Consider the following 23,294-nt stretch of genomic DNA (forward strand, 5'->3'; position numbering starts at 1 on the left):
ATGCAACAAACATACTCAAACGTCAAATAGACAATGGCTTACACGAGTAAGTCAAAAAAGTAATTAATGTAAATTAATACAATACATTCTGTGAGTATTTTATAAGGGATTATATATATTATATAATAACTTTTAAGAATCTGAAGCAGAGTCCTCGGCAACAGGATCATCCCGCCACCACAAGCAGCGCCCGTTCACGAGCATAACGCATTAGCCAGCCATCGCCTCCCTCTACCATATTTTAGGGAAGGGAATTAAAACGAGCATGACGAAGCCTTTTACGAGAACTCAAGCAAAAAATAAAAAAAAAATCTTAATTTACATATCATGCAATTCTCACCATATACCTCTACTTACAATTTGAGAATTCTGCTTAAACTTGTAATTAATGTTGTATATATTCAATATTATATTTTTACAAACAGTTATCAAAAGCTCAATCCTTTAGGGTAATCAAATCAAAATCACTTTATTCATGCAGGTCAACGAAATGGCTTTTCTTTTTATATCCACCGCCTTTGAGGGTTGAGCTTTAATAAGACGGAGAAGTGGCAAGAAACTCATTGTGACAATCACTCACTCACAAATTATTTCAGTTAATAAGACGTTTAAAAACTTAAAACATTATAAGTTTTCGAATGATTAAATGAAATGGAAACAAAAACTTTTTAGCACACTGTACAAACGTCATTCGAGGTGTCATGATAATTCGTCCGATTTTTGAATAGAATTTACATTCTCCTTGCTCCTACATTGTATCTATGTACCTAGTCCTAGTGCAGGGGTGGGACAGTCGCCTTATAGAGACGTTTTCAGAAAACTGTAGTGCCATCTGATAGTTGGCCCCAAAATTAAAGCTTTGTCAGCTGTCACTCGCCTTGCCACCTGCCCACTGGTCATAAAATGGCGGCTACTTCTAGCGTTTGCAGTTTGCACATGTATGTAGCTCTAATGTTCCATTTAGCATATTTTTGGTATTGAAATCGAAGTGTAAGTGCGTCGAGTCGAGCCTTGTGCTCCTCCGCCTTGCTGTTGCGAATTCACTCCCAAAATCTCCTTATTCTGTATATTTCTACTTTTTGTGATAGAGACACTTTTGTTTGTGGAATTTATGAACTTTGGTGTAATGCCGAGACGTTGTGCTTTCGGTTGTGCGCTCCGTGGTAAGTAAATTATTCTCTCAAATCTTAATAGTATAGTTTATTGACTAATGTTGTGATAAATAAAGTATCATATAAGGTTTGTTCTACTCTCAGGTTCTACTACCGGTCCGTAGATTGAATTTGCAATCATGGTTAAAACTATTATAAACATACTGGTTTTCTGTATCTTGCCCCAAAGATTAAACTCCAATCCCTCAAATCATCTTATGTCAGACTTCAGACTCCCCCTGACTTATATGGTTTAATAATAATTGACAGCTGTGCTGGCTTCTGACACCATTTTTATCAAGAGAAAAGTCAATATATGAGTCCAAAATCTAATACTAGCCCAATGGTCATAACACTAGGTTATCACAATTTGTCTGATGGCTTTAATAGTCACTCAATTTATTTAATAATGCTATTTATTATTTTCAGAGATTCCAACGCATAGTTTCCCAGATGCTGTCAAATTCCCGAGCAGTTTAAAACTTGGGTCAGTCTTGTTGGTGGAAACCCTTAAACATCTGATCTTGAATGTTATAAATACATTTTCTGAGCGCTACTTCATTATGATTTGATTTTTGGTTTTATTTTTATTTTTCTCCATTGTCGTCTGATTGAAATTGACAATTAAAATGATTTGAAAAGTATAGTTAAAATTCACTCTGACAAAGTGGGCAATAAACTACATAAGTATTATTTCCAATTTCAGATGCATTTCAAGGTGCTTGATGCTGGAACATAATTATAGTTTTATTACCAAGCCTGAAAGAACATCTGGAAAAAGTATTAATATTATTATACTAATATTACAAATGGGAAAGATTCTGATTTCTTTTGAAAATATTGTTTGTATACTTTTTATCCAAAAAGTGCTGAATAAATTTGTATGAAATTTGAGATAGTTTATGATCTTTTGTCTAGGTGGGCAAAGTAGTTCCCTCATAGTCCCGGAGCTGGGGACAAAAATCAGCAAGATTCTTGTAATGGCCCATCATTTATTTTGTAGTATGTGAGTCAGCAAAATTAGGGAGTAGCACACCTGACAATGGCGGGCTTTGGTGTAATATTACAACACTCATAAGAAATTAAACATAATAAGAAATTCGAAAGGTCTTTATTTAACAAACATTAACCATAAATGTGACAGCAATTTTATAACAGCAGATTAATGCATGACATGTAAGTGTTTAAATAAGACTATTGAGCCAAATGTCTTTTTTGATGAAGGCTGCATTGGTACCTGATAGGATTGAGAAGAGCTAATGTCCGTGTGGGAATGAAATTGTAAATATATTTTTATTCATTACTAGCTGACCCGACAGACGTCGTGCTGTACATATTAAATTCTTCTTCTTATCAAAACCTTTACTGGACTTCCACAAAAAATTCAAGACCGAAATTAGCCAAATCGATCCAGCCATTCTTAAGTTTTGGCAAGACTAACGAACAGCAATTCATTTTTATGTATATAGACTTTAAGACTGAATCCCTTTTCATATTGTCCATTTATTTAATACCATGTAATACATACATTATACTATACAATTTGTAAATTAAACATTCTTTCACAGATCTAATGGCTCCACAGCGCACAAAGATCAAGCATCTCCAAGCTGAAATATCGCGCTTGCGAAAAAAGGACAATCTTTCAAAGCAAGGTTAAAAGGTGGTGCAGATCGATCAATCGAATTTTGTCAAGAAAATTAACATATGTGGGTGAAGGCGAAACAAAAACAGCTGCCCAACAATATTATAATAAACATAAACATTATAAAAATAAAAAATAATATGCAAACATTGCTTTTTATTTCTCCCACCCAATCAATTCAATTACTCATACCAACACTACTAAATCCTATCCTTTATGTTCTATGTTGTGGCAAAATTAAATAACTAACTCTACGCGCAATTTCAACATGGTAAAAAATTGCAATACCTACATTAAAAAGTAGAGTTAGTTATTTAATTACGTCACAACATTAAAAATGAATTTCATATTATTTTCGGGGCCAATATTCAGATGGCGCTAGTTTTCAAATAGACAGCTCATAATGCGTAGAGAGGGCTCTCTTTTCCCTATATATTATTATACTCTTTGTCCTAGTGGTTAAATTCTCTTTGGTACGATCTACTGTATTGTGTATTGTAATTTGTGAAAAACTACATTCATGATTCAATTCAATCGATATGGCAGCAAACAAGGATAGCAGAGGCGAATGAGCAGAAATTATAAATTGACGGGTTTAGGGAACTCTTGAAAATTCACGTGAAAATGATGATGACAAACGCTTCCGAAAATTGGGATCCATGTAAGTAACTTATGAGAGAGCTGAGAATTTTAATGTTTTTTTAAAGTTTTATTATATCACATAGGTTGTAATTAATGCTATCTCTTAATCTATCTTTGTCTTACTTGGCAAAATGTGCCATACATAAGCCAAAAATTCATTACTTTAAAAATAATATATTATGTTTATACTTATGTCTTTTGCTGTCTTGCCAGTTGCCACATTCACATTGTTCCTTCACTCATCAAACTTACACAAACTTTGTCCTGTGTTAGTAACAAAAATTTCATGGTATCTCAGTTATATCCTTCTTATTAATACACTATTTATTCATTGTAGCTCTGACTCGATTATTAACATCTCTAAGGGAAGTTCAAACAGGAGGTGAAGATGTAGCATTTTTGAGTGAACTGTTACAATCAAAACAACTGCATGCTCTTGTTCAAGTGCATAACAAAATAGTAGCTAAGGGCAAGGATGACAAATTTTATCCTCTGCTTTCTAATGCAATGCAAGTTACTCTCGAAGTATTGGAAATGTTTGGTGAATTAAAATCGGTTTCAAAAGAATTTCAAGAAATGTTGAGCCTTCTTCAAAAACCTCATTTCCAGGTATTTCATTTCTTTACATTCCATTACTATTTCTGTAATAATAAATACCAGTGTTAGTCTATACATAAAAGTGCAATTTACATTATATTAATATAATCCACATATCTTATAGGCAATTTTATGTACACATGATGCAGTTGCTCAAAAGGACTATTACCCTCATTTACCTGATGTTCCTAATGATGCTGATGAGGATGAAGAAACTGTAAAAATTGTACAGTTAGTTAAAAGTGATGAGCCATTAGTAAGTCTTTGTTGTATTTCTTTAATTTATTTTCTCTTGTGTAGAGAGATAAACAATTGATTTAATTTAGAAATACACATGAAAAATATAGCATAGTTATATTTCATATCATACACAAGCGATAATATACTTCAAGGGTGATCAAGGTCAAGGGTTTTGTCGGCGCAAGTAGTTTTCAATAAAAAAACATATAACTTTTTGTTCATGTACATGTATTATACATTAATGAGACTATGAAAGTACAGTCACTAACGCGTGAAATCTCTCTTCATCGTAAATTTTAGGGGTGCATTTCTGCATGAATATCTCAAATTATTACTATAAAGCATGTAAATTTTAGTTTTGTGAAATGAAAGAACAAATAAAGTTGATTATAAATCCATAAACACTTGTAAATAAAACCAATTGTTGAAAGTCTGTGTAAAATAAAATAAAAATACAAATTATATAATATTATTATAATAGATTGCTTCACTAGCTTTAAATTCACTCAAATCAGCCTAACTATAAGCATTCTTTTGCTACACGTAAAATAATACGCATAGATACACGTTCCCACGCAAAAATTCGCTTGCCAATATAACTTGGTTTTCAAGGGACATTCAAATTTTAGAGTGCCTGGACATGTAGGGTTAATGTTCTATATTTTAGTATTTAATGTTTCTAACTTTCAAGAGCTTCTTTGTATAGATTAGTTTATGGAGAACCTCATAAGAGGTGATAGTTTTGTGGCTTATCCTTTACCAACAAATGGACAGATTGCATAAAGGTAGTGATTGAGAGATAAAATTCTTCATGATATAATATAATTATCCATTATTTACGCAGTCAAAAACATATATCTTTTCTTATTCCAAACTAATAGAGTCATATATAATGTACATTCAATATCAATAAAGTATTCCTTTAATGTTATTAATTATGAAGACCTATTATTTATCTATAAAAATTAGTATTTGAATTGATAGCATGAGCACAATATGATAGTTTGTTAATTAAATATTATACACTATTAGTTATGTAGGTATTTTGATGTGTGTATTAACTTATCAAAAATATTTAATATTCCATTTAGAAATAGCAGCTCTACAATATTTAACCAAATTATTCTTATAACATCTATTGATAGCCTGTTAAATAAGGTATTCAAGATAATAAAATAGTAAAGTATATTTATTCTTATTCTTTTGCTATTATTTTATGCACTGAATTTCAATTTTTATTAAAAGGGTGGAGCTCAGAGTGCAGAGCCTATAGTGGTGAGTCCGTATATACTATAAATATTTGTATTTTTTTTAAATAAAACCTTGTATAGAGCATGATGATCCCTTTTTATGTCCTAGTAATATATGAGATGACAAAAAGAAACTACATATTATTTTGTTTCATTTATTCAAATTCAAAACAAAATTAACTGGCACAATAATCCACAAAGTGCACCAATTATAAGTGATCTTCATCATGATAACATGAAAATCATTTATTTAACCAAATAATAAAATTTATTGTAGTAAGCGTTACTTTGCGGAAATCCATAATTATACAAATGATTTGAGTTTTCTTTAGTGTTAATTCCGCCAATATTTGTCTTTAAACAATTCGACACGTGTTTCGCCTCTACACGAGGCATCGTCAGGATGTGTTGTCTCGCCAAAATCTGGCAAGAGACTCCAGTCTGTCTTCATCATTTGTATAACCAAATAATACCAAAAAAGGTAATATTTCTTGATTCTAATTCAAACTAAGAAACTACATTAAAATAAATAATTATTTACTGTTAAAAAGTATCTTAATGAATCTATTTAAAATATTGTTTTTGCAACAGTGAGTCATATTTAACTGTTACAAGCTAACAAGTTCTTGTTATTTTTATAAATATGTATATATATAGTACTTATTTCAAACTATTTCAGAATTTTCGTTTTTCTTAAATTAACATATAGAAACTGCTTTAATGTGTTAGATATAATAAAAGAGCATTTGTCATTTCCATGAAATGCTTATAGTTTATTTGTAGTACGAAATAACTATTCTTTGGATATGAAAACATTAAATGCCTTTAAAATTATCTAGTTCTACCTAAAATTTTAATTTTAATCACCCTTTTATTTTTTATAAATTAGCTGCTATCTCTAGATGTTGGCACATTTATTTTATTTAAAATATATTATTTTGCTATTTATCCAGACATACAAGTTAAGTATAATATTATTTTAGCTCCAATTTGATTTGTGTTTTTAAATAATTGTTATCTTTATAGTAAATGCCTTTTATTATTTTACAATATTAACATATTATTGTTACACACTGTTTATGTACTCTATCATATAATGTATAATATATATGATTAGAGAAATTAATCTAATGTATGATTTTTTTATCTGTATAGAATTTCCACAACATTCATTACTTTCTCAGCAGCTAAAAAAATAGATCTTAAATAAGTAGTTTTTCTAGGGTGCAACTATTAAGACCGATGAAGAAACTGGCAAAATTGTGATAGCTCGAGTAATGCATGGCGGAGCTGCCGATCGATCAGGTCTCATTCATGCCGGTGACGAGGTCATTGAAGTGAATGGCATAAGTGTTGAGAGTAAAACACCCGCTGATGTCCTCACTATTCTTGTAAGTTTAAATGAAATAATATAGATTATTCATACATAATTATGAACCAAATTAATAGACTTTTCTTCGAATTTTTAAAATATATTCTAAAATGATCGTAAAGATTCGATAGCCAACTGGTATTTTTAATTTATCAAAATAATTCTACTTTATGTTTAAAAAACTGTTTTAAATTTTTTGTAAAAAATTTAAACGATGAATAGTCGCCAAAAAAGGGAGCCGCCAAGATAGTGACGTCATAATAACATAAACAAAGAAATATCAGATGTCTAGTGCAATCCATATTGATTTTTCTAAATATAAAAATCACTTTTCATAGTCTGTTCTGTGTACTAAAAATAAATTGTTTCTGCTATAGTGACGCCACAAAATTGTGGTCGGTTTGATAACGTGACATAAACTTTCATAATTTAATTTTGATAGATGAAACTGGCCTATTGATAATGTCTTATGATCACACAATTTAAGAACATGCATATAAAAATAATTGAGAGGTTCTCAACGAATTAAATTAAACTGGTTTTAATTCTATAAGTGAATATAAATTCTATTTTGAATAAAAATATTTGAATTAAATCAGAATATTATGTTATTGTATATCTTATAGGTGATTCAACTGCAGTACAATATTCACTCTATTTCAGTAGTAAATTTTTTAAAATACACATGAAGTTTTATCAAAGATTTTATTTGCAGCAAAATTCAGAAGGCACAATAACATTCAAGCTAGTTCCAACATTTGGTAAAGGTGGCTCTAGAGAATCAAAGGTCAGAGTTCGAGCTCTATTCAACTATGATTCGGCCGATGATCCTTATATCCCATGTAAAGAAGCAGGGTTAAATTTCAAGAAGGGTGATATACTCCACATTGTTTCACAGGATGATGCATACTGGTAAGTATTTTGAACATGTAAAGTGTATATCAATCATCCTTATGATTATAATCTCTTAAACAACTGCCATGCTAGACCACACAATGATATATTAAGACCTATAAAGAGAAGAAAGAGATATATTAAGGTCAAAATTCTGATACTGATATACTGATAGCTTTGCTATTTCCAATATAAATATTTCAGGTGGCAAGCCCGACGGGAAGGTGACAAAATAATGAGGGCAGGACTTATACCATCCAGAGCACTTCAAGAGGGACGAATTATACATGAGAGACAAACAGAACCCCAGACAATGGATGGTGGTATGCATTTTAAACATTATTTTACTAGTATATATACATATTTTTAGGGAAGACATCCAGTTCATCTGATGGTATGTGATCCTCGCTATGACACCAGAGGAATCACAGGAGTATTTGAGTTTTGAGAGTCAAATAAACATACATATGAGTTTGTTTTTTTTTTTTGTTTTTATGGAATAGGAGGACAAACGAGCGTACGGGTCACCTGGTGTTAAGTGATCACCGCCGCCCACATTCTCTTGCAACATCAGAGGAATCACAAGAGCGTTGCCGGCCTTTAAGGAAGGTGTACGCGCTTATTTTGAAGGTACCCATGTCGTATCGTCCCGGAAACACCGCTCAAGGAAGCTCATTCCACAGCTTTGTAGTATGTGGAAGAAAGTTCCTTGAAAACCGCACTGTGGAGGACCGCCACACATCCAGATGGTGGGGATGATATCCTAACTGGTGGCGTGTCGTGCGAAGTTGGAATTCGGCGGCAGGAATCAGGTTAAACAGCTCTTCTGAACACTCCCCGTGATAAATTCGGTAGAAGACACACAATGAAGCGACGTCTCTACGCAATGCCAAGTGATCCAGCCGTTCACAGAGCACTGGGTCCCCGACAATTGTCGACGTTTTCCCGAGAGAGACCTGCATGGCCCGTGTATACGGCATCACCAGTGCTGTCGTCTGCATAGCAATGTATGTTGCAGGTGTCCAACATATCTTTGATATGCAGAAGAAATAGCGTGGGAGATAGCACACAGCCTTGAGGCACTCCAGCGTTCACGGGCTTGGGATTCGAGCAAAAACCGTCGACAACGACTTGTATGCTGCGCCCAGTGAGGAAGCTGGAGGTCCACTTGCATAAGCTCACGGGAAGCCCAAATGATGGAAGTTTTGAGAGGAGCGCTTTGTGCCATACACGATCAAAGGCCTTCGCTATATCAAGGCTAACTGCCAGGCCTTCCCCTTGCTTTCAATAGCCGCCGCCCATCTATGTGTTAGGTATACCAGAAGATCACCTGCCGACCGACCATGGCGAAAGCCGTATTGTCGGTCGTTGATCAACTGGTGAGCCTCTAGGTATACCAAAAGTTGGCGGCTAATTATGCTCTCCATGATTTTGGAGAGCAGGGAGGTTATAGCAATAGGCCTGTAGTTTGCTGGACCCGAACTGTCTCCTTTTTTTGGATCGGATGTACAAGGGCTGACTTCCTTGAGTCAGGGACTACGTCTTTGGAATAAGAGTGCCGGAATAAACGCGTTAGCACCGGCGTCAACTCAGGGGCACACGTTCCAAGCACGATTGGAGAAATGCCATCCGGCCCGCTCGACTTCCTGACATCCAACGAAAACAGAGCTCGCCTAACAGTTTTCTGTCTGAACTGTACTTCAGGCATAGAGCTCTGACACCGCGGGTTGGTCGGCGGTGTCTTTCCGTTGTCGTCCAGAGTCGAGTTGGAGGCGAAAAGAGCGCACAGGAGATCGGCTTTCTCTTTTGCCTTATGGGCCAGGGTGTCATTCCTCATGTGCAACGGCGGCATGGACGGCTGGTTGAAGTTACCAAGAGCAGCTTCCGACAACGACCAGAACTTGCGTGTTCCAGTCGGGTATGGATATTGAGTTGTGCTCGGAATGGCCTCCGGTCCTCGACACTAATCTATGCGAAATATAGCGGCACTAGGCCTTCACGCCGGTATTCTGTGCGAGTGTGGTAAGTAACCCGGACGAGTCTGGCCCGATTGATCTGACGTCAAAAGATGGTAGCGTGACTCTCCCACTTTCAATAAGCCCGTAGTCGCCTCTTACACCCTTGGGCCTGGGGCTACCCTATTCTTTTTACGCCCCGGGGAAGCACAGGGCAAATCGCAATGGTATTTGGTGTGAGAGTTAATTGTTTATTTATTGTGCCACCAACATTTTTAATGACCAAGGATGTCAATCCTTAGTTCAGCCATTTGGTATTGAGTTGGGATATAAATCTTTATTGTTAATGTTTTAATGATTACTCTTCAACTTCATAAACTTAATCTAAAATTGATACATTCAGTATGCACTTTTTGGAGATTGTGTTATTTATTTTTCCGACAGTATAAAAATCAGTTGGTTTATGCATTCTATTAAAAATATTTTGCAGATAAGGCTTCATTATGTAGTCCAACAAATGGTAACACGTATTGTGCACCAAAAACGCCTTGTACACCGACACCGAACGCGGCGGCCCTATTACCTTGTAAATCTACACCCAAAGTAAAGAAAGTAATATACGATATTAAGGAGAACGACGATTTTGATCGCGAAATAATTCCGACTTATGAGGAGGTCGCAAGATTGTATCCTAGACCCGGATTTGTGAGGCCTATTGTACTTGTTGGTGCGCCTGGGGTTGGTCGCAATGAGTTGCGAAGGCGGTTGATCGCGACTGATCCGGAGAAATACGTCACTCCTGTTCCATGTGAGTACTTTAGTATTAAAAATTCATCTCCATTCAGTATATCTATACTAATATAATAAAGAGATAACAGATAACTAAGTGGAAAAACTTTGTACATAACAAATTTTTTAAATTGTTTTATCTATACGAAACTACATTAGCAGTGAGCAATATGGTCTGTATTTAATTGAAAAATAAGTGTTCCTTAAGAATAATAAGGAGAAATTGCTACGGCCAATTGTGTAAATATAAGATTTAATCATAGCGAGTGACATATAATTTTTGATGTAGCACCATGCGTATATTATAAAAATTTTTCAAGCCATTAGCCATTGACACATATATCATAGTTTTGTGATATTGTAGTTATTTTTTAGATTATATTTGCACTGCTAAGAGAAGAATAAATTGGCGCGTCGTATTGTCAAATTGTACTGACTTGTTTGTACCGCCGCGTTCTATGACTGGTGCGACCGTTTTCCGAGTCCGCGATCAGTTCATACAGAAACAGCACTGCATCCAAAAAATATTTCATAACTAAAGTCATTTTTCTAATAATCAACAATATACTACACAAACACATGAATGGATGGCATTTTTAGGTCTTAACACACTATCCTTATTTTCTTCGTCTTCTGTTATACCAGCTAGTTCTTTCTTCTAGTTTCATTCTTCTTCAGATTCACTCCAAACATCTTCAAAGCTACAGCACACTGTTGCAGACAAGAAATTACTGCGGACGTTACTAGACCCTTAGTTTGGTGTGAACTGTTTTTGTACGCACACAGGATGCCGCGATCGCGGACGCAAGTTGAACACTCCAGTTTGTCAACCCCTTTTAAGGGTCTAGAGTTGTTCCGTCATTTTTCGTATAAAAATATACAAAATCAGACAGATATTACAAATCTTGCTACTTTACATAGTCTCAATAACTAAAGATTATTTAAATTAAAATTACTCTCGCGATGTCCAATTACATGGAAAAAAAAACGAATTCTATTCAGAATTTATGGATGAACCTGCCTACATCTGCTTGGTTTTTAATCCTGTCATTGCGAACTTCCTTTTTATGTTTGTTTAATTTTTTTAACTCTGTTCCTCAAAATTATTTCTCCTTAGTATTATATTATATGTATATTTTTTTGATATTTTATTTTTAGTTTTCAATCTACTGAATTTTAATAGCTAAACCCTACATATTATATTTGTTGCAACAACCTGCGTGCATTTCATTTCTTTTTTACTATCTCTGTAACTTTTTTACTAGTAAGAACTGTACATTGAACAATTTTAAGGACTAGGTACCTACTTGATGTGCGTTGTGCAATTAATAAGAAAAAGAACTTTACAATGTTTTTTGTATTCAATTTTGTTCAGACAAAACGCAAAAGTACTGAATAGATTTAATTAAAATTTTCACGAATATTAGCAACGGTTCTGGACTTCATAATACTATTACACTAGATAGATAGTTTTGCTGCTTTATAGCGTGTATTCGGACGGCGTCGCGGGCAGCAACTAGTTATAAATAAAGAGAAGAGTCACTTGCAGTCACTTGATGGTTAGATTCCTAAAAAACTAATTTGTAGACCTATTACTGTATTTGTTCTAATATTGTAACACATCTACGAACTGTTTGTTGTGGCATATTATGAGCATCCTGCTTTTACCTGTAAATACCCGTCAAGGAGTCGTATCCGAAGGGTCACCAATGGAAATCCTCTAAGCTTCCGCTGTTAGTCTGTCCGTCTGTCTGTTTTGGTAGTCGGCTGTTAACCGTCTGTTTCATTGATCACAAAAGTTAAACAACTCTGAAATCAGACAAGGTGTTTATAATAATAAGTGTGCAATTACAACTTGGCAATTCAAAATGGCTGCCGTGCAAATTAAAAATGTTTATTTTACAAATGTACTCAAAGATACGAGCGTACGGAGTCGGGGGCTCATTCTTGACCGGTATTTTGATTACCTACATCTTAAGCATTGGTTGTAACGTGTGTAGTAGGTTTATGTTACTACTGTTTCTAGAACTTTCGTGTTCTTTTCAGTTTTATTCATTGACTTTTATTTTATCAAATATTTATTAACTTTGCAACCTGTTACGTTGTGTCTCTTCTCATTTCGATATTGTAGTAAAATGATATGCACTAGTGTAAGTTTTGGATTTAAATCAGTAAATGATTACTAATTTAGTCACGACATGCTTTAATTCAGGCTATATCAATCGTTGTCATACGAACTTACTGCGAAATTTTATATTTACTACTACTATAATTTATATTAAGAATTCTCTTTGATTAACGCGAGTGTTACACATTTAAATAAAACACTTTTAAAGGATTAAAGCGCCAGATTATTTTTGTCAACCCGACGTTTCAAGACTGTTCCAGATCTTAACGAAACTAGAATAAAAATAAAAATGTAACTTTTACGCAAAAATCTAATGTAACATCACAGTTACAATTACACGCGTTTTAATACTTCAAAAGTGTTTTATTTAAATTATATTAAGAATATGATTTGTACAACCTAGATGTAAGCAAAACCCAGCGAATTATTGTATTTGTTGCATTTATACAGTATTCTTACTCATTATTATAATTTCTTGTTACTTTAAATTGTACCTAAATAACGGATATAGGAAATATAGGAAAGTGAATCGAATAGAACGCGTAGGGCTTTTATTATGTCAGGTTAACATAATGAGCGACGACGAACGAACTAAAGAGAACATGTGCCCCTTTCGCTGGCATTTGTTCGCCATGACAGTTAAATTATAATTTGATTTGTACCTACCTATCTCTCCACGTAAAGGAATCTTGACATACCTAGGTGGTTTATAAACAGAGTTATTTATAAAAAAAATATTCTTACTTGTCACTACTATCTAGACTGATTGGTGCGATTGATTGAATAACATTTAAAATTATGATTGGTTTGTATGGTTTCCTTATTTTTGACTAGAATATGTATACGTATATTGTTGTTCTTATGTACCTTCATTCGAAGGAGTCTTATATAAAAATATTTAAATGAATTTTTCAATGACAACTTTTTTCATAACCCTATTTCAAATACTTTCACTAGGATCCTTATACATTTTAAATATGTAAACACAATTTTATGACACTGTCCTTGAATGAAGTATTTTTATTATTTTTACCACACAAGGAAGCTCATTCCACAGCTTTGTAGTACGTGGAATAAAGTTCCTTAAAAAAAGCATTGTGGAGGACCGCCACACATTCAGATGGTGGGGATGATATCCTAACTTGTGGCGTGTGATGACAAGGTGGAATTCGGCGGTGGGAATCAGGCGAAACAGCTCTTCGGAACACTATCTGTGATAAAATGAGGTAGAAGATACAATAAGCGACGTCTCTATATAACACCAAGTGATCCAGCAGTTCACAGAGTACTGGGTCCCCGATAATTCGAGCTGATCTGCGTTGTAAGCGGTCAAATGGATCGAGCATATACTGGGGCGCGCCAGACCAGAGATGACAGCAATACTCCAAATGTGGCCGGACCTGCGCTTTGTAGAGCGCTAGAATATGGGCCGGCTTGAAGTATTGCCGTGTTCTATATGACAGCCAGCTTCTTCGAAGCCAATTGGCTTTGCGCTCCAGATGACCGCAGAATTGGCAATCGCTCGACATTTCGAGACCCATTATTCCGATACTAGGGGAGGGAAGGGATTAAAGGAAGTGTTGTCGTAGAGCGGTGTTCCGCCAACTGGTTTTTAGTGATAAACGCGCAAACTTGAGTCTTCTGGGGGTAAAATTATACAAGGTTCAATTTGCCCCATTCCGCAACCTTCTCAAGACTCAATAGAAGACACAAGATGTCTGCATAGCAATGTATTTTGGAGGTGCCTAACATATCATTGATATGCAGAAGAAACAGTGTAGGATACGCACAGCCTTGGGGCACTCCAGCGTTCACGGACTTCGGGTTCGAGCTATAACCGTTGACAACGACCTGTATGCTGCGCCCAGTGAGGAAACTGGAGGTCCATTTGCACAAACTCTCGGGAAGCCAAGCCAAGGGAAGGAAGGGAAATGGTGGAAGTTTTGAGAGAAGCGCCTTGTGCCATACAGGATTATTATAGGCCTTCGCTATATTCAGGCTAACTGCCAGGCCTTCTCCCTTGCTTTCGATAGCTGCCGCATCCGCTGCCGATAGGTATACCAGAAGATCGCATGGCGAAAGTCACACTATCGGTCGTTGATCAACTGGTGACGCTGTAGGTATACCAAGAGCTTAATTATGCTCTCCATGATTCTGGAGAGCAGGGAGGTAATAGCTATGTAGTATGGCCTGTAGTCTCCCGTTTTTGGATCAGGTGGACAAAGGCTGACTTCCATGAGTCAAGGACTACGCATTTTGAATAAGAGTGTCGGAATAAATGCGTTAGCACCGGCGTCAAGTCAGGGGCACATGTTCTAGGAACGATTGGAGAAATGCCATCCGGCCCGCTCGACTCAGAAAACGCGGGGTGGTCGGCGGTGTTTTTCCGTTATCGTCAAGAGTCGAGTTTGAGGCAAAAAGACCGGTCCTCGATACTAACCTATGCGAATTCCCAGCGGCACTTGGCCGCTTCTTCACGCCGGTATTCTGTGCAAGTGTGTTAAGCTGTTAAAATAGTTTAAAATCGTTTTTAATTCCCATAAGACCTATGATATATTTTCGCATTTAAATCCTAAAATTATGTGTAGTAAATTTTTTATTTCGTTTGTTATAGATACATCGCGGGCCCAGAAACAAAGTGAGCAGAATGGCAAAGAATATATGTTTGTAACTCGAGAAAAAATGGAACAGGACATTTCCGAAGGGAAGTTTATAGAACACGGTGAATACAAGGGCAACTTATATGGTACGTCGGCAGAAAGTGTTGAAACTATTGTCAATTCAGGTGGGATTTTACATTCATTTAATTAATAAATATTGCAGTTAGTTTATTGGGTAGTCGCCATACTGGTATTTTAATTGGTTACAGGGCGTGTTTGCGTTCTGAGTCCGCACTGGCAAGCGCTGAAAATGCTGCGTACACCTCATCTGCGACCCTTTATTGTATTTATAAAACCGCCGCCGTTAGACAGACTCGTGGACACCAGAAATGCTGCAAATGCTCGTTCTACTTTTGATAAGGAATGCTCCAGAGCTTTTACCGTAAGTTTAAAGAAGTATTTATATAATAAAAAAAAGCCTCAGAGTGAAGGGTTGTATAAAATTTTACAGGACCTAGCAAACACTTTGTGATATACTTTTGTAAAAGAAACGAGAGAGCTAACAAAGTGTGAAAATTAGCAAATTTCGAATTCGGAATCTGAGTTTTAGCTGTTCGTGGTTAGAGCGATAATAACAATGCACTCTTTCAAATCAAATCAGACTAATATCACTTAATTCATAAATAAATAATTAAGGTCAAGTAATGACACTTATATGGTAGTCAATAATTGAAACTTTTTATTATTTATCACCACTTCGGAAAAGGTTGAGCATTAATGATAAGTTTCAACGACTACTCCTCTAAATAATTCATACCGTTATCGTGCCAGTGTTCTTGAACCTTAAACCGAATTATATCAATTTTTATTATAATATCTTTTACTTGTCACGTTCCATTATAACACTTATAAATTTGAAGACACGGCTCAATATTCAACAAAACTATGTCAAAACAATGTATACGGTGTTGAAAAAAACCCTTGCCCCTTTGGAGTTTGTAAAAACTTTATATTGTGCTAGGAACGCTAATATTAAATAGTACGTTTTTTTACAGGAAGAAGAGTTTCGCGATATTATACGATCGTCAACACGTATAAACTTTCTATACGGCTACATGTTCGATGAAGAAATAGTCAATGAAGAACTCGCAAGCGCACTCTCACAACTCCTCAAAATTTCATGGAGGGTCCAGTCGGAACCCCTGTGGGTCCCAGCGTCTTGGATCCAATAGAATTGATGATATTACGTCTGCTTTGGGTATGCCTTATAGCGAATTTATTGTTTGTAATTATGTAAGCCGAAGAGCCTTTTATTAATGTTAACCGTTCATGGCCAACATTTGCAACTACGGTATGATTAAAATACGTTCATTTATTTAGATAAAATGTACTATTTGTTTCTTAGTGGAAATGTATGTCGTACCTGACTGTCAATAGATCCTAGTATTAATGTACAACCTCAATGCAACACGCAAAACGCAAAGTTTTATGTATATTTCTTAGCCTAACAATAGTGTGTACCTTAGGTCTGTTTGTATTTTTTGTTTCTGTTTGAATGGTGCATAATCTTTTAAGTTACTGAGCCATGTTGCTAGCTTAAATCTCATGGTTATGCATTCGTGGTGCCATTCAGAATGTTGAGTTTTAATGAATCCTGAGTTCCGCTGTATCGATATGGCCAGGAGGTATTACTTACTATCGAGTTAACGTTTTGTTCGTCTCTCCAGTTATTATTCGAAGGCATTGTTTATCTGTTTAAAATTTATTATCACTAAGTATTAGAAATGGGTCGCAGCGGATTTTCGGACATTTTTCTACTATGGCGTTTCATACATATGGACATATCATTCGCAGTCTGATAGCGCAACGGCATAATTTTGCTTGAATACAATGGAAGCACACTTTTCTCCTCAGTCAAGTCTAAGTGTGCTTTAGAAAAGTGCTCAAATAATACGTTAAGGTTAAACAAAAGATTGTGTGATTTATCACCGGTATGTTTATTTTATTTATATAAGATAGGTTGGCAAAGAGCGTAAATAATTTAGAAAAAAGAATATTTTTCATTAAATATAATAACTATCGACAAGTATTCACATCCTTTTCTCTCCCGCTTGTAAGAATGAGACAGATGAAAGGACCCGACAAGCATATAGTCATAAATGAAAACTATAGAGTCGCTCTTTTTTAACATTGAACAATAATTAGCAATATTGTATTTTGTGTACGGAAAATCATTGCCGATAGGGTGCTTTTTTTAAGGCTTAGAACCATGATTAGCAATATAGTCATTGCCGGAGAATATGAACGGCTTACAATAACGTGAACAATTACAATCTAGTACTATTTATAGAGTATCATAGACGTATCGTAACCTAGTGATAATTAATACTTATTTAAAGCGCAAATCTGTAAAAGCTAATCTTTTTCAGTTACATGAGATAATTGAAAGAGAATTGACGTCAGTTGGTAGCAAGAGAGAGTTGTGAAGAAATTTATAAACAAATCGGGTGTCATTTGATCGAATAATTTCCTCGAGGCTTATTTATATATATCCACTGAAGGATTTAAGCTCTTACGAATTAAGATTATTAATTTATTATTAATTAAATATATTATGATTAAACTTTTTTAACATTAAAAGTATTGAAAGCTCTTTCGAAAGTAGATATTTTTTTCTCAATTTAGTTAAATTGAGAACACGCAAAAGTCCAATTAGCCACATTTATAATTTGATAAAACCTGTCATACAATGGTATTTTTGTGTCCGCTTACACTACAAATACCAAAAACATACCCTGGAAATGATGTTTAAGTCTGAAAGACAAAATTTAACAAAATTTATTTCAGGGTACTTAAAATTTTAATAACTAGTTTCGAGATTTTTTTTTATGTAAATATAAATATTATATTTGAATGTTTGTCTCTCTCATTATAGGTTACTTTAACTTATTAGATCCAAATACATGTTGAGCATTAAGGAATAACAAATATAAGCACGTACCAATAAATAAACGTACAACTTTCGCCTTATTTAATATGAGTGTGATTTTTTATTAAAAACGTATAAATCTCCGACTGAACAGATCTCGATCAGAAAATAGGGACAGACTGACAAACGTTAAAGTTATAGCAACCCTCTTTCGTTTGGGGCTTTAAAAAATACCTAACTGCTACTCCACTGATGCCACTGTCCAAATCGGGTTCTAAATTCAACAAACGTAGCTTAAACTGAAAAAGTGTATACATTGCTGACTATTCAATAATAATATTTTAAACAACTGGAGTAAATGCAGTAATCTATAGATATGGCATTTGAAGCTTATTACGGTGTAATTTGCGGCATGTGCCATATTTCGGCATATGTTTTTGTATGACGTGAATTGTCTATATGTATAGAACGTCATTGTGTTTCTAGCATAATATATTACTAATCCGTGAGATGTTTGTGTAAGTCCACAGAGTTTCCATAGGCAGTAGTGTTAATGCGCTGTAACATATTGGTGGGTTCCTTCAAGATCTCCACGATGATCGGTCCTGCGCTGCCCTCATCTAAGGTATTGCGGATATCTTGACCAGATCATCGGATCATCATATGGGGTGCCTACCAACACTTAATAATTAACAAAATTTATTATTAAGGCAATTGTTAAAAGGGAAAGTACTTATAGACAGTTATATTAACGCTAATATAAGGCTCGGTTTATGTTCTTTATAATATAGAATAAGAGACAAATTATTTAAATAATGCGCTTTAATCTTTGTAGCAGTACAACACTAATAGGTGTGTTTGACAAAACGTGTCGGCAGTTTTATATTACTTAATTGTATAGAAATATTTGAGAGCAGGCTCTTGGCATTGATTCTAAAAGAAGTACAGAATGAGGCCACTGAGTTATTATATGGGTATTATGTTATGACACGATTAACCACAGTGTCCTGCCTAGTAAATTGTTATAAAATCCATTCGGTGCCTTGATTGATAATAAATGTTATGAAATCTCAATATAACCTCCTTGAAACAAGTCAGCTACAGCCTGCTAAAGCATTGTTAACAATATAATTATACTATTAGTTGTATTATTATAGTAAATAATACATTAAACCAAATATTATATATGTAGTACTAGTTATAATTAAAATTAATTTAGATTTTGTCACTAATTTTTGTCTAGTCATGTTATTAATAGATAATAAATAAGTAAGTTTGAAATAGATGCAACTTGTTAATAATGAAACACTTTCGTATTTAATAAAAGTCGTCAACTTTGTTCTAATAATACAAACCTACACTTATAAACATTCTTGATTTAATAGTGATTAAAAATCTGAACTTATATTAAATGTATTTAATATTTTATTCCAACTAAGATAAATAATTAAAGATATAGGAAGTCTTCTCCTTGATGTAGAGCCATTCTTTCATTCTATTGCTACCCTTAACTTTCAGAACAAATTTTGTCCTAGCAAGTGCTGGAAAAAAGTTCTCTTTTATTTATGTATATGTGTAAGAAAAGTTTACATGTAAGAAAATATAGATGACAAGTTAAAACGTGTATAATTTAATACTGTATTATTCTAGTCATATTTACAAGAATTCCCTGCGCGGTACATATCATTACTTTTTTTAATTGGTTTCTCGTCAATAATAGGACTGTTAGAGTTTTGTATAACTTCTACCGCGAGATTTCACTTTCAGTATGATTTAGATTTAAAAAAAGATTGCTAGAAGAGAATTGTATGAGTATCTCTTTGTGCCAGGCTATCATTATGGTGTTTTCGGATTGAGTATTCTGTATGTATGTAGTTACGATCAAGAATTATTATCCACCGCACTTTTTTTTCACCACCAGTTTAATGTGTTTTCCATTATGAATATTGTGTGAAATGATAAGAAGTTGAAAGTATAGAGAAAGAGCAAGATTAATTGGCACTAGTCACAAACAAGTCACTACATTAATTATTATTATGTCTACATGAACAAATTTGATGTTAAAAAAATGGATAAACAAGAACAATTTAAAAACAATTTTGTTAAAATGATACTTAAATTTCAAAAGGTAATTGTCATAATGAGTAGGTAGAATGTTATGTTTAGTAATAATGTAACTGGTAGGAATAATATATTTTTCTTTATTAATCTTTATCAATCGGTCTATGTTAGTATAATGTAATTTTACTCTCGTTCAGGTACTGAATAGAAGCCAATAAACTGATCTCGATATTGTATGTTATTTATTCATATTTCTGTACCTTTTTAATACAATGGGGGGAAACAGGCAAGTAAGTAAAGAGCCATCTTTTGGTAGAAAGTAAAAAATACCAAGATGTCGATTGATATCGCAATACCAGAGTTTAATAAATGCTTTGCCGGATCCAACCTCATGTTGAAGATATGCTCTAAGCTTGAATAATATAATATATATGTCGTAATCAAGAACGTCGAGCCAAGGAGCGAGTACGGAGATGAGTTTGTCTTAATCGTTCTCGGGACAAATCGGCGTGCGGTGCGATTGCGGACGACAGTGGGCGCCGGGAGAGCGCTGAGCAGGCAGTCAGGGAAGAACTATTGTGCGAGACGGTTGTGTCGCACGCGCACAACGCACTAGGTTCTTGTTACATAATCATAAGGCTTTGTCAAGTGTACCCAACATTACCTTTGTAACGTTTGTTGCTAATAATGATACCTTGTGTTTGTAAGACTCTGTTTTAGTTGCTGTCGCATTAAAACGCCGACAACAATGGACATCCACGAGGTTTCTGACCATTTGACTGGTCTTCCGTCAAATATATACATAATTGTGATAAAGGTTGCATCGGTTCGAGAACCTCCTGCCACATTGTCGCATTGTGGAAGTATGTCGCTGTCGCTGATGCAGTGGCCCTTGGCAGTGGGTTTTCTACTAAAAACTGCAACAGCACATCTTCGCGACGTCTGTCAAAAAGATCACATTTTGACACATCGGTATTCTACTAAGATTCTGCATGATGTTACAGGAAAGCTGCAGTAAAGAAATAGATATTCTACTAATAAAACTGCACTGCAGCTGCACTTTTCCTTCAAAATAATCGTATTCCTCTAAATTATTTTGACATTTGAATATTAATGTCAGTAGTATTTGTGCAGGTTTACTGTCATAAGCAACTTTTGCACGGTGATTTTGGGTAGCTTTAAGTTAATAATATAAATGTTTAGTTGCCGATACACAATGGAAAATTTAAATTATTAACTGTAATTTTAAAATAAATTTTGCACTGCATATCAAGTATATGTTTTCGGAATTAAGATTGTTACAATGAAATTATCATAAATTAGGTAAATAAAGATAATTTAGATTTATTTAAATACATGTGTAGTAATTTATAGAGCGAGTAGATGGCGCTCAACAACAAAATGTGTTAAAAAGAGTTACCATAATTTTAATCAAAGAATAAGAATTTAAGAAAAGAATTTTATTCTTATAACAACGACACTAATATTGATTAATGGAGTTATTAAAGTATCAGCATATATTTTTACTAAGCATTCGTTTCTGGTCTTTTTAATCGCAGTCGCTGTGATAAACATAGTAACACATAAACATTGTATTGAAATTAATCAAATAATTATCATTGTCAATGTATGGTATATTTTTAACAGCGTTCATAAATTAATTTATTTAATAAAAAAATTATTTAACTCGGGCCCACAAGCTCAAACTCAGTTGCGTACAAAGGCACATAGGCTAACACTTCATGTGTACTATTCAGAAAGAAAAAGTTAATTTACTATTTTTTTAGTAACCATTGGCAAGAACCTTCAGCACGAAATAAATTATTTATTTATTTATTCAACCTATAAACCCTCTATCCTTACAGAGTAACCTATTGCGATTAAGGCTAAATAAATAATAAACAATGATAACAACCTTTTCAAATCTACACAGTTAACCCTCTCTAGGTAAGTTTTTCAGCTTTTAGGAGCAGTTGTAAGTATTATTTAATTCATCTTTTCTAGTATTGATTAATTGCTGTTTTTTTATATTAAATATCATTACTTGTTACGGTTTTATTGCAGGTGCAGTTGCAATAGTAGGGCAGATATTTAGTAGAATACGCCAACTAGCACTACACTGCAATTGCACGACTTAAGTGACAAAGTGCAGTTATTACAAAGCAGTAAAGTTGCAGTTATTTAATAGAATTACCTAATGCCCTACAGAGCGAGAGCACCACGTCTCGCGGCAAACACGCTATCAAAAGATCTCTTTTCAGCAAAACAGTTGGCGAACGAGTATTTGATGGAGTCGCTTTGATACGCTGACAGAACAACCTTCGTTTCATAGAGATTGCACAACGATAAAGAATGCTCGTCGCGATGCACTCGCTCGTAGAGATGGAGAGTTTGATAGACAATTATTTGGATTACATTTCAAATGTTGTGACTCGCTCGGCGCATCCATAGCTTTGATAAATTCAACTTGTATAAAGCAATAATAACTACTACTATACTAGCTGTTTATTGGGAGTGTTATAACATCACAGAACAGGTAAAAGACAATAGAAGGGCCATCACGCGTAATTTGTCGCGCCCTAGTCAAATAAACACAAGCATTCGCACACACACGTAACCAATAACGCAGCCCTATAATTGGTCAACACAGATAGTTGGCACACACGCCTGATACTCTCAAAATAACATAAATAATATTTTATTAAAATTTGAAGTGCTTAGATATGGAATTAGCGGGAAGTTGCAGGTATGGCCTTTAGGGTCAACCGTATTCCTAATTTTATTTTAAGAATCCTAAGCGGCACCGCGTTATAATTTGCAGAGCGTATCATTTACCATCAGCTGAACGTCCCTTGTCATAAATAAATCTCATCTAGATCTCAAGGTTCTCAACTCACCTTAATTATGTGTGGATTAGACTGCGAATAGTTTGCTCTTTTGTCGTGTATAGCGTGCTTTAATTCAGTAAACTTGACTGATGATTTGGATCTTGTAAACATTCCATTATTCAAGCGGTTGCGAATTTAACCGTGAATAATAAC

The 23,294-nt window shown here is 34.5% G+C and overlaps 2 protein-coding genes across 3 annotated transcripts; one reads left to right on the forward strand and one right to left on the reverse strand.

The window, feature by feature from the left end:
- Positions 1 to 3,271: 3,271 nt before the first annotated feature.
- On the forward strand, positions 3,272 to 20,489 carry LOC126978551 (MAGUK p55 subfamily member 7). 2 transcript variants are annotated; one of them, XM_050827486.1, is made up of 11 exons: positions 3,272 to 3,457; positions 3,776 to 4,047; positions 4,160 to 4,291; positions 5,521 to 5,550; positions 6,749 to 6,916; positions 7,613 to 7,809; positions 7,996 to 8,114; positions 10,237 to 10,554; positions 15,278 to 15,448; positions 15,533 to 15,705; positions 16,319 to 20,489. In XM_050827486.1, the coding sequence occupies exons 1-11, from the start codon at positions 3,421 to 3,423 to the stop codon at positions 16,493 to 16,495; spliced, it is 1,794 nt and encodes a 597-aa protein (XP_050683443.1). In that variant the 5' UTR covers positions 3,272 to 3,420; the 3' UTR covers positions 16,496 to 20,489. The 2 variants fall into 2 exon arrangements, with proteins under 2 accessions (XP_050683443.1, XP_050683444.1); XM_050827487.1 differs by lacking the exon at positions 5,521 to 5,550.
- On the reverse strand, positions 20,400 to 23,275 carry LOC126978568 (uncharacterized). Its single transcript, XM_050827522.1, has 2 exons — positions 23,151 to 23,275; positions 20,400 to 21,195 (listed from the first exon to the last, which is right to left on the reverse strand). The coding sequence occupies exons 1-2, from the start codon at positions 23,250 to 23,252 to the stop codon at positions 20,935 to 20,937; spliced, it is 363 nt and encodes a 120-aa protein (XP_050683479.1). The 5' UTR covers positions 23,253 to 23,275; the 3' UTR covers positions 20,400 to 20,934.
- Between the last annotated feature and the right edge of the window lie 19 nt (positions 23,276 to 23,294).

The sequence above is a fragment of the Leptidea sinapis genome, chromosome Z (assembly GCF_905404315.1).
Source record: "Leptidea sinapis chromosome Z, ilLepSina1.1, whole genome shotgun sequence".
In the NCBI taxonomy this organism is placed as follows: domain Eukaryota; kingdom Metazoa; phylum Arthropoda; class Insecta; order Lepidoptera; family Pieridae; genus Leptidea; species Leptidea sinapis.

Coding starts and splice junctions, on each gene's coding strand:
- LOC126978551 (XM_050827486.1), top strand. CDS start 3,421: ATGATGATGACAAACGCTTCCGAAAATTGGGATCCAT. Junction 8,115..10,236: donor ACCCCAGACAATGGATGGTG/GTATGCATTTTA, acceptor AATATTTTGCAG/ATAAGGCTTCATTATGTAGT. Junction 10,555..15,277: donor ATACGTCACTCCTGTTCCAT/GTGAGTACTTTA, acceptor CGTTTGTTATAG/ATACATCGCGGGCCCAGAAA.
- LOC126978568 (XM_050827522.1), bottom strand. CDS start 23,252: ATGTTTACAAGATCCAAATCATCAGTCAAGTTTACTGAATTAAAGCAC. Junction 21,196..23,150: donor CTAATCCACACATAATTAAG/GTGAGTTGAGAA, acceptor TCTTTTTGACAG/ACGTCGCGAAGATGTGCTGT.